General features: G+C 45.4%; 2 protein-coding genes across 9 annotated transcripts in view; one reads left to right on the forward strand and one right to left on the reverse strand.

Annotated features, from left to right (window-relative positions):
• Positions 1–17,174, forward strand: part of Slc22a23 (solute carrier family 22 member 23) — a 169,227-nt gene extending 152,053 nt beyond the window's left edge. The window contains exons 7-11 of one of the 2 annotated variants that reach the window (XM_034510687.2): positions 68–300; positions 2,120–2,152; positions 2,274–2,297; positions 3,230–3,353; positions 12,981–17,174. In XM_034510687.2, coding sequence (XP_034366578.1) covers positions 68–300; positions 2,120–2,152; positions 2,274–2,297; positions 3,230–3,353; positions 12,981–13,338 — 772 coding nt within the window. In that variant the 3' untranslated portion in view covers positions 13,339–17,174. The remainder of the gene's footprint in view (positions 1–67; positions 301–2,119; positions 2,153–2,273; positions 2,298–3,229; positions 3,354–12,980) is intronic. The other variant, XM_034510688.2, reaches the window with a different exon arrangement.
• The window catches only part of Psmg4 (proteasome assembly chaperone 4), a 51,807-nt gene that overhangs the window by 22,100 nt on the left and 12,405 nt on the right, over positions 1–17,302 (reverse strand). The window lies entirely within an intron of this gene.

Here is a 17,302-nt window from a genome sequence, read left to right on the forward strand (position 1 = left end):
AGGCAGCCTCTTATCTCAGAGTATGCCACCCAGCCTCTCAGTGTATATGTGTGTGTGTCTTCTGCAGGCTGACAGGGTACGGGATCCACCACTGCTTTGCCAGAAGCATGATGGGTCACGAGGTGAAGGTGCCACTCCTGGAGAACTTCTATGCTGACTACTACACCATGGCCAGCATCGCACTGGCCTCCTGCCTAGCCATGTGTCTGGTAGTCAAGTTCCTCGGACGCAGGGGAGGGCTGCTGCTCTTCATGATCCTCACTGCCCTGGCCTCACTTCTACAGCTTGGGCTCCTCAACTGTGAGTAGGCTGGAAAAGGGAGGCAAGTCAAGAGTGCTGGGGAAGGGAGCTAGCATAATATCAAAGAATTTGGCAGTCATGGCAGCTTTCTGTTTCTGTAACAAAATACATGAGACAATCAACTTAAAGAGAAGAAAGGTTTGTTTGGCTTACAGATTTGAAGTTTTCAAGCAGCCCATGGTTTGTTGACCCATTGGAGCCTTTAGCAGGACAGTACATAAAAGGAGTGTATAGCAGAGAAATTCATTTGCTTTATGGCATGTAGAAGTAAGGGATCTAGAGTCCTCATATTTTCTTTGAGAGCATACCTCCAAGTGCATGGCTCTGCACCCATGCAACTCTACTTCCTAAAGGTCTGCTTCCCATACTGCCCTGGGTAGAGACCAAGCTTTCAATGTATCGCCTTTGGAGGACTGTAAAGATCGAAACTATAACGGAAGGGCTAGATGAGACTTGAGAAAAGTTTTCTATGACCTGAGTGGTCATTCTGAAATCGGTAGCCACAAGAACTTGCTTCAGGAAGGATGGAATTTTAGTAGAACATATTGTCCTCTGCCTCTGAGAACTGCTAGGCCTCCCCTCTTCCTCCTACCCACAGGCCTATGGCCCCGAATAAGAGCTTTCTGGATGCACTGTAACTCCCCAGCATGCCAAGCCTGTGTGTCCCTACAAACATGGTTTCACTATGGGCAGACCATTTGTATGCTTCTCATAAGGAGGACAGACATGACCTTCTACAGCAATCGGGAGAAAGTGGGCATTCTTGTGTGGGACACAGTTTTTCTATTGATGTTCCCAAATTTATCACTTATTGAAGTATTCTGTAAATGTCATATATCACCTTAAAACAAATCTAGAGAGCCCATTTGGTGCTTCATTAAACACTGTGCAATCCTCATAAATAACCACTCACCCAAGTACAAGAAATTCCACTGCCTCCTCCCCACCTGCCCAGAGCACAATGCAGACCACTGTTATCTTCTCATGCCTGTCCCCTTCCCTGGGACAGGCTCAGAATAGTGCTGGGAAATGGGTGCCATTGAACACCCCCCCCCCCTTTAGAGGAACGCTTACCCCAGCTGCAGAGTGAGACTTACCTATGTCCCTTGTACCACAAGTCACAACAGCCTTGGTGCAGACTGGGTTATAGAAGAGGCAGTTTCAAAAGCAGGTTGTTTTCCTAGCTTAAGTATGTTCGTATATATCTGCACCATGCTGGGCAATAACCAAAATAAAAAATTAGTAACTGTTCTCTGTCACCCTGGATGGACACTGCCTAGCTGATCTTTCAGAAAGCTTCTGTCCAACTTACTCAGTTGAGACTGATATGGCAGGGTACCTCAGCACCCAGAGTGTCCCACCTGCTCTCTTTGGTATTGAACAGGAATGCCACAGGTACTCCGGGCAAAGGGCAAGTAGCTGTGAAGGGTTGGGTTTGGGGAAGAATAAATGTGTCCTGGCAGGCCAGCTCACAGTGTGTAATGCCCCTTGGCACAGACCAAGGGTACCACTTGAATAACTTTCTATGCAGAGAAGCTCCGTTTAGGTCTGCTTGGATACGCTCTGCAGGATTGTGTTGTCTCCCAGACCTCGTGACAAATAGGGCCTTAGCCGTCTCTTCAAACAAAAAGGTCTTTGTTTAGTCCAGTGTGAATTCTACTGCCCAAGCAGCCAGGACCAACTCAGACTTAAAAGGAAGTTCACTTAGAAACAATTCATGTGGGAACATTCGGCAGCCACCCTATACCTAACAAGCTTTCTTCTTCTCTCCCACTCTCATTACCCTGTGCTTGTGGGGGCCTCCATCCCACGGTTCCAGTGATCGGCAAATACAGCCAGCATCCAGACTCAGGTGAGTACTGAACATTCTTCTTGTACTTCCTTGACTTTTATTACGTCCACACAAGAGTTGCCACAAGGACTCACCAACCGGTTTCTGTTTCCTTTCTTTCTTCCACTCTTTGCCCTTCAAGAATTGCAGCTGAAGTTGGCCGTAGGTTGGACACTATAAGCATATATTTGTATTCTCTATCCCCATCTTGTGCTAGAGAAAGCAACTCGTGTCTCCCTGGTTTTGTGCAGCTTGGCATGCATGCCTTCCCAGTCCCCTGATCCAGCACCAGTGCTGTTTGTCCTTGGACAGCAGCTAGTCAAGATGAGAAGGCAGGAGGGTTGGGGCTTGGTTAGCTGTGTTATAGGGAGAGCCATTATCTCCTCATGACTCATGCAAGCTTGCTGCTCTCCAATTGGGGAACAGCAGAGGTGCTGTCATAAACCCCATGCTGCTATGGAACCTGCCTGCCCCACCCATGCCACCAGTACCCATGTCAGCACTTTTCCTCCATGCAGCCCTGAGGGAAACTGAGCTGAGCTAAGAAGCGCAGCCCCCATGCATGCCAAACACTGTGCGGTACTGCCTCGTGCTAGCTAGGATCCAGTGCCACCCATGGGCATAGAGACTGCTGAGTGCTTTCCCTCTCTCAGGGCCCATAAATTACTCCATTTGGGTCATGTGTGGTTTTGTATACTTAAATCAGCATTGACTCTGAATTGGGTGGGTCCACCCTGAGGTTGCAGTCTGGAATCCAGACTGCAGATAGTAAGTGAGCACCTTAGCCTGCCTGGCATAGCTTCTGGCTGAGGAATTCTACAGGTCACTGTGAGCTCAGCGTGCTTGGTATCCAAGGCACTAACAGATGCCAACAGAAGAATGCTTAAAGGACTCCAGGCTCCTCAGCCTAGAGGACTGACCACCCAGAGGTCACTGCATGCCCAACTGCATCGCAAACTGGTCATTGGGGAGGAGGGAGCTCCTGGAATATCCCAGGCTTCCCTTCCCCCATCCTCGTTCCAGCTCACCCCTCGCCTGGCTTCTGTTCTCTTCCTTTTTCTCCTACCTCATGGTCCCCTTCTCTGTATTCTCCTCCAGGGATGAGTGACAGCGTCAAGGACAAGTTCTCCATTGCGTTTTCCATCGTGGGAATGTTCGCATCCCATGCGGTAGGGAGCCTCAGTGTGTTCTTCTGTGCAGAGATCACTCCCACAGTGATAAGGTGAGAGACGGGATGATGTGAAACCTTATTCTCAGATCTCAAGATTGGTCTGTGTCTAGAGAGACCTGTGTGTAACCAACTGTCCTCAGTTCTGCCCCACCTAGGCTGCTGGACCAGGGTGTGGTGCGGCATGCAGGGCAAGATGGCTGCCTGACTCACAGTCTGATGATCAGCTCCACCCTGACTCCCAAGGTTAGGTGGGAAGTAACTCTAGGTCCCATCAAGACAGTTACCAGAGGCATGGAGACAGGGAACTGCTAAAAGTACAAGAAATATGGCAAGGAAGAGAAAGGGGAGAGATGAGTAAATCATTCTCGCCATTGTCCACTAAGAGACTTGGGAACAAGGGATTTTTTTAAAAAGGTATATATGCCCCCTATAATCCTAGATTCTCAGGAGGCTGAGGCAGGAGGGTGGAGACTTCTAAGCCAGCATGGCCTACACAGGGAAGCCCCATTTCAACAAAAAGGTGAGGGCAGCGGATATAGTTCAGTTGTTTGTCTAGTGTGCACAAGGCCCTGGGTTCAGTCCCTATCATGCCATAGACGGGATGTGGTGGTACGTGCCTGGAGTCCCAGCACCTGGGAGGTAGAAGCCGAAGGCACAGAGAAGTCCAAGGTCATCCTAGGTTATGCAAAAACATATTAAAAAGATACAAGGTTAGACAGAACCTTTTTCTTCCTGGCCTAAGAAGCTGATCACTAATCCAAAATTGTGTCACTGATTTAGTTGAGAAAAATAAAAAATAAAAAATAAAAAAGGTAAGACAGCATAACCCCAGTCCTATAGAAGTTTGCCTTTCCCTCATACCTTCCTAAAAGGTCTTAAGTGTTTGTAAAGTGAGATTACTGTCCCTGTGTGGTGGCCCATGAAGCATAGCATTTAATCCACCGTGATTGTATTATAGTAAAAATTACAGTATTTGAAAGAACATCACTTAACTGTGTCCCCTCTACCAGATCCCTCTTCCTAACACAGGTTGAGCGTTCCTAACCTGAAAATCTGACATCTAAAATGTTCCCAGTCCCCAACATGGTTCGTTTGTTTCTTTTGACATGGCAGCAAAAAATTTTACACCATGAAATTCTGTTTCATAGACAGAATTGTTTTAAATATTGTATAAAAATGACCCTCAAGTTCCACAAGCCGTACATAAGATGTAAACAAACCTGTGTTTAGATTTAGATCCCTCCCTCTACCTCATGATTCAAAGGTGCAAAGCTAAAAGCATGTTGACTAAGAGCGCTCACCTGCACGTGGCACTTGTTACTACTGAGGGGTGCTTCCTGTCACACCGAGCTCCTTACTGGAATCTCATTAGCATTTCTCATGCACATGCTTTTTTTGAAATTGTGACTGTGGGCAGTTATTCAGCTGTTAGCTGAAACCCAGAAGTCAGCATGATGACACCCTTCAGAAGAACAAGCAGACATTCCAGTTCAGATGGGACTCAGAGAGACTAATTATTTTAGGCCCTCTGGTGCTGGGAGGACTTGAGGAGCAGGTAGGCTGGTCTGTGGATTTCCTCCTTGCTGACAACAGAATTTTCTCATGACCTCATTTTGACTCATTCTCTTGAATTTTTTACAATACAAGCCAAGGTTATTGGTCCCTGTAATAAAATATCTCATCAATGTCTATTTAAGAAAAAGCACTTAGGTGTCTAGTAAATCCTCTCGTTCCCTGCCTTCTGTTCAAGCCAAGGCCCAGTGGACCAGAAGCTCCTTTTGCCCCTGCAATTGCAAAACACTGAAGGAGCATAGCACCTTACTCTTTCTCCACCAGTTAAATTCCCTCCTTTATAAAAGAATCCTCGAAGACAATCTCTCAGCTGGAGTGCAAGTCTCTACTAGTCCTGGGTTTCTCATAGCCCCTGGCAGCCATTGCATGACTCTGGGGAGGGCACCCCTCAACTCTGGCCTCTCTGTCAGTGTGCTTAGCAACCTAGAGTGGAAGAAATATGATATCCTTTTCCTCTTTGATGCAAATCTGGAAAAATTATTAGGGGATAAAATTTGAACAAATACATTCTAAAGTCCACCTTGCCAAGATGACAAACTAGAAAAATATTTGGCTCTCGGTGATGTTTTGTACCTGCAGTGGGTGAAAGGAAATTGCAGCCAGTTCCAAGCCAGGCTGGAAGAGTCTCCATGGGAACTCTTCCCACTGGTGGTTTGTGCAGCTTTTTCTTGCAAATAAACCCATGAAGAATTCCCATGAGAGTCCCAGGATAAACATGCAGCTTCCCTACCACCCACTCCACACAGAAATACCCAAGATGATCGAAGGTAGGGTTCACGGGTTTCCTCTTTCTTATGAAAGTCTTATTCTGTTCTACACTATGATGAAAAGAAACCGTTTGAAGTAAGAACAACAGTGTTCTTACTCAATAGAGTTTCTAGCACTGTGATACAATACCATGACCAAAAGCAAGTTGGGGAGGAAAGGGTTTACTTTGCTTATGCTTCCATATTACTGTTCATCAGCAAGGGAAGTCCAGACAGGAACTCAAACAGGGCAGGAAAGGAGAAGCAGAAGCTAATGCTGAGATCATTAAGGGTTGCTGCTTAATGGCTTGCTCCTCATGGCTTGCTCAGACTGCTTTCTTATAGACAGCAGCCCAGGGATGACACCTCCCATAATGGGATAAGCCCTCCTCCATCAGTCACTAATTAAGAAAATGCCCTACAGGCTTGCCTACAGCCTGATCTTATGGTGTTGTTTTTTTTTTTTTTTTTTTTTTTTCAATTGGGATTCCCTCCTCTCAGATGACTCTAGCTTGTGTCAAGTTCACATAAATTTAGCCAGCACAGACTGCAAAAATTAAGGTTCCAGAAACAAGAGACTGAATATATTTTCTACACAAATTCATGATAATCTGTTTCTCTTTGGGTAGTAGAGCCTAAAGCAATGGTTCTCAACCTGTGGGTTGCAACCACTTTGGGGATTACATTTCAGATAGCCAGCATATCAGATGTTTATATTGTAACTAATAACGGTAGCAAAATATAGTTATTAAGTAGTAATGAAATGATTTCATGGTTGGGGTCACCACAACATGAGGAACTATATTAAAAGGTTGCAGTGTTAGGAAGGTTGAGAACCTTTTGACTAGAGTGAACCTTGTCTCATCAAATTTTGTTCAGACAACTACAGGGAGCCACTTAGCCTCAGCCCACTTATGCTTCCCACTGCTCAGCAGCAGCTTCCACAATTCATATCCTAGGCTTTAGGCATTAGTTTAATGGAAGATGGGCTAGGAAAGACAGGTTTCCATCATTCCTTCATAATCTCTTTCCTTGTCTTGGGCAGAAGTGACAGGCATTCTAGGATGATGTAGGCATAGCCAGTGGCTGTTTATGTGGTGGGTCATCTTTTTCTCTCTGGAATCTGAAAACAGAAGCTCCTGTAGCCTAAGGTAGCTTCCTTTACCCACAACAATGGGACAAAGGACAAGAAAGGGCAGGTGCTGGTGATCCTGACAAGCTGGTTCAAGGTCTGCATAATTCCTCACCAATTTGTGGAGCCCTGGTCATGGACTGTCTGTCCTTGCCTTGTGTACCATCCTAGCTTCTTATCCACTAAATACTGTTTGCCTGCTGCTCAGGTGGTCCCATTCCTTTACTGTAGTCAGATCATTTGTATCACACTGGCCTTGAGACCTTCTTCTCTGAGCAAGGTCCCCATGTCTGTCTTCTGCTCTAATATTGCCTCAAGACAAGGTATCACACAAAAAATGATTGGCCGTCCATCCACTGATGGATAGTATCTGTTTATCAAAATGATGCACCTGAATGTAACTCAGTGGTGCAGTGTGTACTGAGCATGTACACAACCCTGGGTTCAATCCCTAACACCCATACCCAATAATCTATGTCTATTGGACATGTACAGTTCTTACCATTAACCCCTAAATATAGCAAACACCTATTTACACAGCATCTGCATTGTGTTAGCATTATGAATAATGGTAAATGATACAAAAGACATGTAGGTTCCATGCATTACTATAACATTTTCTTTAAGGGATTTGAGTGTCTGGGGGTCCTGGTAACAGTACCCCCCACCCCCAGATACCAAGGAAGAACTGTACACATAACTCCACAAATTGCAATTTGTGTTACTGCTTGTACCTGGATAGTTTTGCTAGTTTTTAATTTCTGTTCCAATGAATACAATATTTGCTCATCCTTAACTTCACAGAAATGCAGTCAGGAAAAGCTAGAAACAAAGGACGAAGTAAAACATAGGGAGGGGTGTGTCCATATTTATGCATGAGTTGATGGTTCACATTTATTTCTTAGTCACACTTTGCTCCCCCTAGTGAGGATGCCGGCTGGCTGTGATCAGAGAGTTGTTACCCAAAGTAAAGCCAGTGGGTGGACAGTGAAAATATTAATGCTTCTAAGAAACAAGGAGGCCTAACCCGGTTTGTGTGGTGAAGCCTCACTGCTGTATAAACATGGGCATAGGCTGCCCTCTAGTGAGCTCCCAGCGCAACAGGAAGGAGCTATTACCAATCAGCCTTTTAGAGGGAAATGAACTAACACCAAGCATGTGAAGATCCCAAGAGACTTCAAAAGGGAACAAACGAAACCAAAGCTGGCATGCCATTTTTCTTACAAAATTGTCTAATAATATTAAATCTAAGAAATCACTGATAGTGGAACAAAATATTTTCATAGAAAAAAATAAAGACATACAACTGTTTCAAACATTATTTAGCAACAGGAAATATGGGGAAAAATAAGTCACTATCTGGTGTTGCCATGCAGACAACCCTCGAGTCTCCAATTCATACCTAGATGCTCAACAATAATCAGAAGACAGGAAATGAAACCCGAGGTGCTGGTGGTATAGGTCATAAGCTCTCACCTTGTAGCCCAGGTTGGCCTTGAACTCACTGTCCTCATTCCTTGGCCTCCTGAGTACTGGAATTACAGGGCATGCTACCACATGAGGCAAACTTTTTTTTTTTTTTAAGTAGAAATGCTTTATGATAGTATGAACCATGTACCCACAAACAGCATCCTAGAGTGTCATGTATTGCACATTATTCTGTGTTCTGTAGAATTCTATGTGCAGTAGATCTCTCTATACCAGTATCACTACAATCATGGAGGAATGGGTTGTGTGTGCCATGATATCTGTGACAGCAACAGTTATAAACCCCAGGGATTTTTCACTAGAATCCTATGAGGCCATTGCTGTATATACAGTTTGCTGCTGGATGGAACCTTATGCATCGCAACTGGATTCTCTATTACATATGTATATAAACATACTAAATATCATATACATGTGCCTAAAATTTAAATGTATTATAAATCGAACCAACATTTTTTATTAATGTGATATATTACTTTGATGTCATTCACTTGGTGTCATGTGAGACTTGCCTGGGGCTTAGCAGTGTTACATACTCCCTACATAGGGGTCTGTATTCTGCTTTCCTGAGTGGCAACTCTAATGGGTAGGGGCAAGAGAAAGCAAAAACCAGAGAAATACAATCTTATTAAAGGTCTCAATCAAACAGGTCCCTGACATCTGATACACCCCTCATATCCTATGACTTACCTAAGGGGCCAGATTTACCAGAAATTCTGAATGGCTGTTTAGGTTTTCATATTATTCACCTGACAAATGGGCCTATTCTCACATCTCTCTGTCCTATGCCTGTGGGTGAGATGGCCTTCTTACTTAGGAAGTCATCGAGAGCTACAGGCATCCAGTATTTATTGCATGCAAACTGTGGGACAGCTGATATTACAGGAAATAATCCTTGTCCTTGACGGGTGCCTTGGAGGAGCAATACCAAAAGTCTCATCATGAGCAAATGTTGACAGAAAGATGCCAGTGTCTTTAAAAGGTGGTGTAGGATACTACTTGGCAAAGGGCTGGTACCTGGACAACACCAAGAGCAAGCATATCCCTCTTCAGTGCACCCTTTGCTGGGCCAGCAGTATGACTTTCTATGTGGCTCTTTTCAGCACTCATTGGTTTAAAAAAAAATTGTCTAATACAAAGTACTGAGGACATGACAGCCTGGGTAGAGGTTTCAAAGCCAAGGCTGGTCATTCTGACTATGGTACTTATTTATATTTGCATAACAAATGACTTAAGTTCTATGACTTGTGGTATCTATAGGTCAGTGGCCTGGGCAATGCTTAGCTGGATTCTTTCTCTAAGCCACAGAGGCAGGTTTTGTCTCCAGGCCCAGCAGTCTTTTATTGGTAGGATCCAGTTCTTCCTGAGTTGCAGAATGTTAACTGGGGGCCACCTCATTTCCAGCTATGTGTACCCCAATAATGCAACAACAACTTGTTTCATCATTCCCAGAGTCTCTGCACCCTGTTTGTGGAAAGGACATCTCGTTAACTCTGCAGTACTTTATGGGCAAGAATTTATTGGCAATTACCTGTTTCTTCCAGCCCACATATAAGGCAAAGGTTAAGAATATTAGGAGGTGGAAATTATCTTAAAATTCTGACATAGTGCCAAGTAATGCCCAAGGGCCAGTTGGCCAGGTCTTGCACGGTTGCTGAGAGACCAGGGACTACAGATTGAGCAAGATTTGGTTTTGGTTTTGCTCTTGAGCACCTTTCAAGCACAGACACACAGAGACATGTACCATCAGGATAGTCTGCCAGAGGAAGGACGCAAGCCTGTAGAAGCTCCATAGCTTGCTTAGCCTGGATTCTACAGAGTCCCAAGGAAGCCCACAGGAGCCACATGAACTGTGCCTGGCAGGCAGTGAGAGCACCAAGGCATGTCCCCTCCATTAACCCAGGATTGGTCTGAGGTCCTTGCTCTTAATAGCTAATGAGAGGACCATGAGCAGCCATGGGTGACATGGAAGGGAAGTACAGTCTCTGGGTGCTTGCAAAGAAGAGGTGAGGATGGAAGCTGCCTCACTCTGACCGTGAGACAATGGAGATCTGTAAGGGCAGGCCTTGGATCCACAGCTGGAAGAGTTTGGGAGTTAACAGCTTGAGTGCCATGCATGTGACATAGGATTCATCCATTTAGGGTTACAGTTCCTGACCCTGCAATCATAGACAACTTCCATCACTTCTCTTAACACCCTCATGCCCCTCTGCAGTTTCACCCTCCCAGCCCCAGAAAGCCCTGCTTTCTGTCTCTCTAGATCAGCACTTCAGACATTTCATGTAAATGAAATTGTACAATCAGTGTGATGTTTTTCATGGTGTAACATGTCAGTGTTTCATGACTTTAAAGGCTAAGTAATATTCCTTTATATCTGCATATGCCACATTTTATTTATCACTCAGCAGCTGTGATAGACATTTGGATTGTTCCCAGTGCTGTAAGGCATAAACATTTGCTTATAAATTTTTGTCTGTGCATATGGTTTTACTTGTTTTGTACATTGAAATGTTAGTTATATAAAAAATTATTTCTTTTTAAGAGAATGTTGACCTGTTTTCCATCCTGCTACCAGGATGCTATTGGAGAACTCCAGCCCCTTTAGGGTCTGGCCATCATGTTATGTTGTTCTGTCTTTACACCAGACTTCTAGAAGCTCTGAAGTGCTCGCTCTCTCTCTCTCTCTCTCTCTCTCTCTCTCTCTCTCTCTCTCTCTCTCTCTCTGTGTGTGTGTGTGTGTGTGTGTGTGTGTGTGTGTGTGTGTGTGTGCAGTGAAATGCCTGTTGACACCTTTTCCCCATTTTTTTAAGCCAAATTGAGTTCAATAGATATTATGGACATACAGCTTTTGTCAGAGGCAGGCTTTGCAAGCATCTCTCCCTGGCTGTGTGGCTTCTACTTCTGAATTATGTCTTCTGAAGGGTTAAAAAAAATTATTAATTTTGATTAAGTCTGGCTGGTCAGCTTCTGTTCTGTGACTGCATTTGTAAGAAATCAAGAAATCCCAGCTGAACCAAAGTCACAACGATCTTCCCTGATGTTTTCTAGGAATCAATTTATTCGTCCCTTGTGAAGGGGGCTCTGCCTTCATTCTTTTGCACTATCTTACTGCACCTACACTGCTTGTTGCACAGCTGCTCTTTGCCCCACAGTATGTGCCTTTGTCGAAATCCACTTACCATAGGTGTAAAGACCTGATTCTGAGCCCTCACTGTTCTGTGGGTTTGCTTCTCAGTGTCCCACACAAACGACACAGCTTCTAAGTTTCACAATTGGGACAGTAAGTCTTCTTACTACATTTCTCTTTCAAAATCCCTCCCTAGCTATTCCAGGTCTTTTCTATTACCGTGTAAATTTTCGAATAAGGTTATTACCCACTGAGATTTTAACAGGGATTGTGAAGAATCTGTTACTCAATTCAGAAAGACTTGTCTTCACAATATTGAGCCTTCCAATCATTTTTTTTAACTTCTTAAACTTTCCATCAACAATGCTCTGTAGTTTTCAGTATTCAAGCCTTGCATTCTTGGAAATGTTTTGGTTTCATTTCTGAATTTGATGATAGTTTATAAACATGAACAGAATTCTGTGTTGAACTTGTATCCTAATACTTTGTAGGTAGTCTTTTTTATTTGGGAGCTACCTACAGTACCAAGAAAACCTAAATTGTTCAAGAGCTGCCTCCAGCTTCCCCTTCAGCCATTTTCACACTGTTTGAGAACAAGGTCCCGTTGCTGGAATGGTGCATAAGTCTTGAGCATCTCCTCTGTAAGATTATTCCTGAAGTCCATATCCCTATACATCCTCCCCGATGCTCTTACAGGTGGGCAGGCTACTGTATTCCTCCTCCTGAAGATAAGACCACCTCAGCCTGTCCCTTGGGCCTGGGGACTGGGGATCAGGCAGTGTTCTGGCCCATTACCTGAACACTATGGTCTCACCCCAACACTGTACCTCTTTCTTAGTACCTACAGAGCACCTTAGTCCCTGGAATGTTTTTAGGTCAAAGTAGAGAAGTTAGAGCCATGAAAGGAGGAGTGTTAAAATGTTACATGTCTGCTAACCTCTCTGGGTTTCTTGAGGGTTCCTCACTTGGCAGAGGAATCGAGATAAATGACTCCCACTCTGGCTTTGGCCTATCTGAGCTCAAAGTTGCAGGATTCCACAGATACAGCCAAGATGAAGGTGTCTTTAGGATGGTACCTATGGGATTTACTAGGTGGTACCAACCAGAGTAAGGCCCAATACAGAGGTGGAACTTCCTTAATGCCTAAATCCACTCTCCCTTATAGTAATTGACAATTTATAAAGAATACAGCTTATTCAGCTGTAGTTCTGGAGGCTGAGAGGTCCAAGGTAAGAGGTTGTACATGGCAAGGAACCTAGATAATGGTGACTGCAGAATCCCAAGATAGTGCACAGCATCAAGATAGTGGTGACCCAGGAAATATGCTAGCTCAGCTTCTCCTCTCCTTCTAAAGGCTTTATAAGATTGCTATCACAGGGGACCTAACCTCTTGACTACTTTTAATATTAATTATTCTTAAAGTTCCCATATCTGAATTCCACCAACATTTGAATGTGAAATTAAGTTTCTAATATTGGAAGTTTGTGGAACATATCTAAAACAGAACAGTGCTCTGAGCTTACCCTAACAGCCCACCAACCTGTAGTCCCATTCCACCCTACTTGTGCCAAACCCTCATGCTCCATTTAAGCTTGCACTCTCTCCCCTTGCAGGTGTGGTGGGCTCGGGCTGGTGCTGGCCAGTGCTGGTTTCGGCATGCTGACAGCACCCATCATTGAGCTGCACAACCAAAAAGGCTACTTCTTGCACCACATCATCTTCGCCTGCTGCACGCTCATCTGCATCATTTGCATCCTCCTGCTGCCTGAGAGCAGGGACCAGAACCTGCCTGAGAATATCGCCAACGGGGAACACTACACACGGCAACCACTGCTGCCACACAAGAAGGGAGAACAGCCATTGCTGCTCACCAATGCCGAGCTCAAGGACTACTCGGGCTTGCATGATGTGGTTGCAGTGGGTGATGGGCTGCCAGAGGGGGCCACTGCCAACGGCATGAAGACCATGTAGCTCACTGGGCCACACCACCATTCCACCAGTCCCCCGGGGCTTGAAGGGCTGGGGAAAGTTTGCACACAGGTTTACAGACCAGAAAGAAGACAAGGCTGGGGGAGGAAGTCCAACTCTGCTGCTGACTCCACTCAATTGTGAGACTTTCAACTCGTGTGGGGAATTCTGTCTTTCCAGACATCCGAGGAACACATCTGAGAAACCAGATGCTTTGGAAATAACCCTCTGAAGACTTTCTTTTCTGCCATTAAATGTTTGTATTTATTTTGGTCATTTTTATGAGAAGCACTTTATCCCCTCCCCCTCCACTGATCATGAAGCAGAACCTCCTTCAGGAGTGAGGGAGAGTCACTCTGAGGAAGTCCCTGTAAGTGACCAATGCAGTGGCCAGTCCCCTCTCTGAAGGCCAGACTCAATTTTCTTCTCCACTCAAGGAGACAGAGGTCATCCGTAGGCCAGGACCCCTACCTCCAGGCTCCCTGCCATGGACAGCTGTGCCTCTCAAGCAGAGTGTCCTTGGGACTACATTTTAGACAGAGGAAAATGTACATGAATTGTTTTCTTTTTTCCCTAGAGTCTGTATATTCTAAAGTTGGGTTCTTTACTTTCTGTTTGTTAGGTAGTTTCCATCCTGTGTTGGGAAAACAGCCCCCAAATGTCGTAAGAGCCAGCTTAATCTTTCTTTCCTTCAGGATCATCCTTTTGTACTTGATCTGGAAGTTTGTGTGGGGAAACTTCCATACTTCACCAGAAATCCTACAAAATGAGAAAGCGCCAGTTCCTGACGCCGGGTTTGCTTAGTTAAGTCCACAGCAGCTGTTGTGTTGAGGTGGGAGCCATGTTTGTTTCTGCTAAGACACTTTCCTGGACTGAGTTCCAGCAGCAAAGGTCCCTCCTCCCCAGCCAGCCCTGTTGCCAGTACTACTTGAAAATGTGGCCACTTCCAGAACTCCAAACAAAAGGAAAATAACCGAAAAAGGCAACCAAGGCAAATCCCAGGAGGGAGCCTCGATCTCCCACAACATGGCCGCCACCCACGTCTCCAGCACACACCATAGAGAGCTCCAGCTTGGATGGCTGCCACTCTGACATCACAACAGTGCCCACAGCACCTGGAGGCGGTTCACCTCATGTCTTCCTCAATGGCTTCCTGCCTGTCACTCACTCAGCACAAAAGGGCCCTGGGCAGGAGTGCAGGTTGCTCACGGGTGAGTCCACGTGGCCTCTAGTCCCTTGAAAGCAGCAGCAAGAAGTGAGAGATAGCAATAACTCACCAAAGCTCAACTCCCATCCTGTATCAGCCTCCCAGGATGTCCTTTATCTGTGTCCCTCATCTTGCCCCAGACAGCAGGGCACCAGGTCTGCTAAGAAATCAGCCTCTGGACCTCTTGCAGCAGCTCAGGCACCAGCTTCTCTGGGCATCGTGGCTTATCAACCATCTGCCTTGCCTCTTGCCATGCGTCTCTACCATGTGCTCTTCCAGGGAAATCATGGTCTCAGGCCTATGTAGGCAACAAAGTGACTTCTAAATGACAGTTGCTAGAATTCAAAGGCCAGAAAAGGGTTGAGTTGATCCCCTTCCAGCTCCTTGTCTGGTCTGTTTCTTACAGTCTTACCACTTCTCTTCCACATCTGATAGATACATCAGTGGAATCCAGCTGCCTTGATCAAGACCTCATGAGAGTAGTGATTCCATACACGACCACATTTCTGGCAGCTGGCCTATGTTCTCTTTGATGCCAGGGGTCCTGAGTGCTTTGCTTGAGGACCAGTGTCTAGGAGGGAGGCCATGTGCCGGTCCTTGATACCTGTTCTAAGTCCAGCTTACCTTCACTCCCCCTGGTCTCTTAGTCATCTCCCTTCCATGCCTTGATGTTAGTACACATCCTCTTTCCAAAGCCTCTCTAGAGCTGTGCAGCCTTTGCGTGCCAAACTTGTAAGATACCTTTCACCTTTCCTAGGTACCTGCTACCAAGTCACCTGGCAGCAACCTTTTGTTAAATACAGGAGACATTCGAATAGTCATGAGCAGTCTTACACTGGTTGTGTTGGCCTTCTTAAGGAAACATGAATGCCACAGAGTGCTGCAGAAATCACCAGGTTAGTGGTGTCAAGGTCTAGCACTTCCAAACTTCTTTTCAAGGCCTCCAATCTCCACCTCAGATGACAATGGTAAAAACACTGGGCCAATGCTGACAGTGTTCATGGCTGCAGCAACCAAAGGCAACCCATCAGGGATTAACAGAGAAGCTGCCACCAAGGCAAGGGCCAGGGGACCATCAACCAGAGCAAGTTCAAAAGGCTGACTGCTGGCAGTGTCTTGACCTTCATGTGGCAGCCTCAGGGGAAGGCTGAGCAGTTCAGTTTCTGCTTCAGTGCATGGATACCTGAAGCTGCTAAAACACCTTCATGAAAGATAGCCAAAGCAGGAAAGCTTTCTTGTAGGCAGGCTTGCTGTGTGGTCTGACCAAGTGAGAAAGACACCCAGGCCTCAGACACTCTGGCCTAGTTCCAGAAGATGGCCACAGCCCAGCTCCCTGGTGTGCCAAGCTGTCATCCCTAAACTTGGCCCTATGCCCCTCATGGGCAGATGCTTCTCAAGCACTGGCCCTTTCTGTGGGCCCTTCCCTCCCTGGGGAATATTAAAAGGTATGTAGTCTTACTCTCCACCTATCCCTACCCTGTTTTCATAAGTTACACACAAATGTGAACAGCTGAGGTGGGGTTGGATAAGTTCTCCGTTTTGCTCTTTGTTAAGTCAACTATTATGAAATATCTAATTATTAGCACCCAAGACAAATAGGGGGAAAGGTTTAGATGTATTTGTGTTTTAAGACTATAATCACCTGCACTGGAGGACAGGGCTGGTAAATGGGTTTGGCCATAAAATGGAAAGCAAGCAAAACCAGACCTCGTAAGGGGAGTATCACAGTCATGACTACTTCCCAGAGCCAAACGAGAAGTCCCTGAGCTAGAAGTGCCATTCAAAGAATCCCGTAACCATCACACACCCAGCCCCTGGGTGGCACATGGGTTGAGGGAGGCCCACACTTCAACTCCTCCCTGTTCTGAAGGACACCACCTCACTCTAATGTATTGTGTGTGTTTTAGAGAAATAATATGGTGTGTTGTGTCTAGTGAGGAACGCTTCCCTACCTCTGTCCTTTCTGCAACCCAACCATGCGTGCTTTTCCTCTAAGAGCCGCGTGACTGTACGTGTCGATGGGGGCGGTACCTGTTCACAGCACAAATTTATGTTGAGCTCTGAACTGTCATTCACAGCTGCGTGTCTGCATGGTGTCGCATCTGTTGTACCTTGGGGGAAAATTTGTATGTAAATGTACAGAAATAAAAATGTTGCCCCATTAACAGATTTCCTCTGGAATGTCTTCCCTACCTCACCTGATGGTATCCACAAAGGGCATTTCACTACCACTGAGGACAAGTAATGAAATCCTCCATGTTGATCAGATCTCTCCACGTCACTACTTTCAAGGCTTCTGTAAGAGGCCTCCACTCACCCTGCGGATGGTGGGGCCTCTCACTCTGCTTTAAGAGTCCTAGTCTTAAAAGGTAGTCAGAGGCTGAGATCGGATTAAACTTAAATGTTTATGTAGTGTAATTCTCAAATCCATCTGAGAATTCAGCACATTTAAGATGACTTTTTTTTCTCATTTGTGTTCTGCTAATCCGTGGCCTAAGGGTTCCTAGAGAGGTCAAGGAATGACGATCTACACTGTGATTCTGTGAGGAAAGACTGATAACACAACTCTCTTCTTAATGTAGTATTTTTTAACAAGAAAATAATATTTCTTTAATAAAGCATTTATACCAAACTCTTCTCTCCATAGCTGATTTTGTGTCACTTACTGCTCTGTCTTAGGGAGCTGTCCACTGGGCTTTCCACACTGCAGAATCACTGGCTGAGGCCAAAGGGGCTGGCATGAAAGCATACAGGAGGTGA

Source organism: Arvicanthis niloticus, chromosome 8 (assembly GCF_011762505.2).
Source record: "Arvicanthis niloticus isolate mArvNil1 chromosome 8, mArvNil1.pat.X, whole genome shotgun sequence".
NCBI lineage: Eukaryota > Metazoa > Chordata > Mammalia > Rodentia > Muridae > Arvicanthis > Arvicanthis niloticus.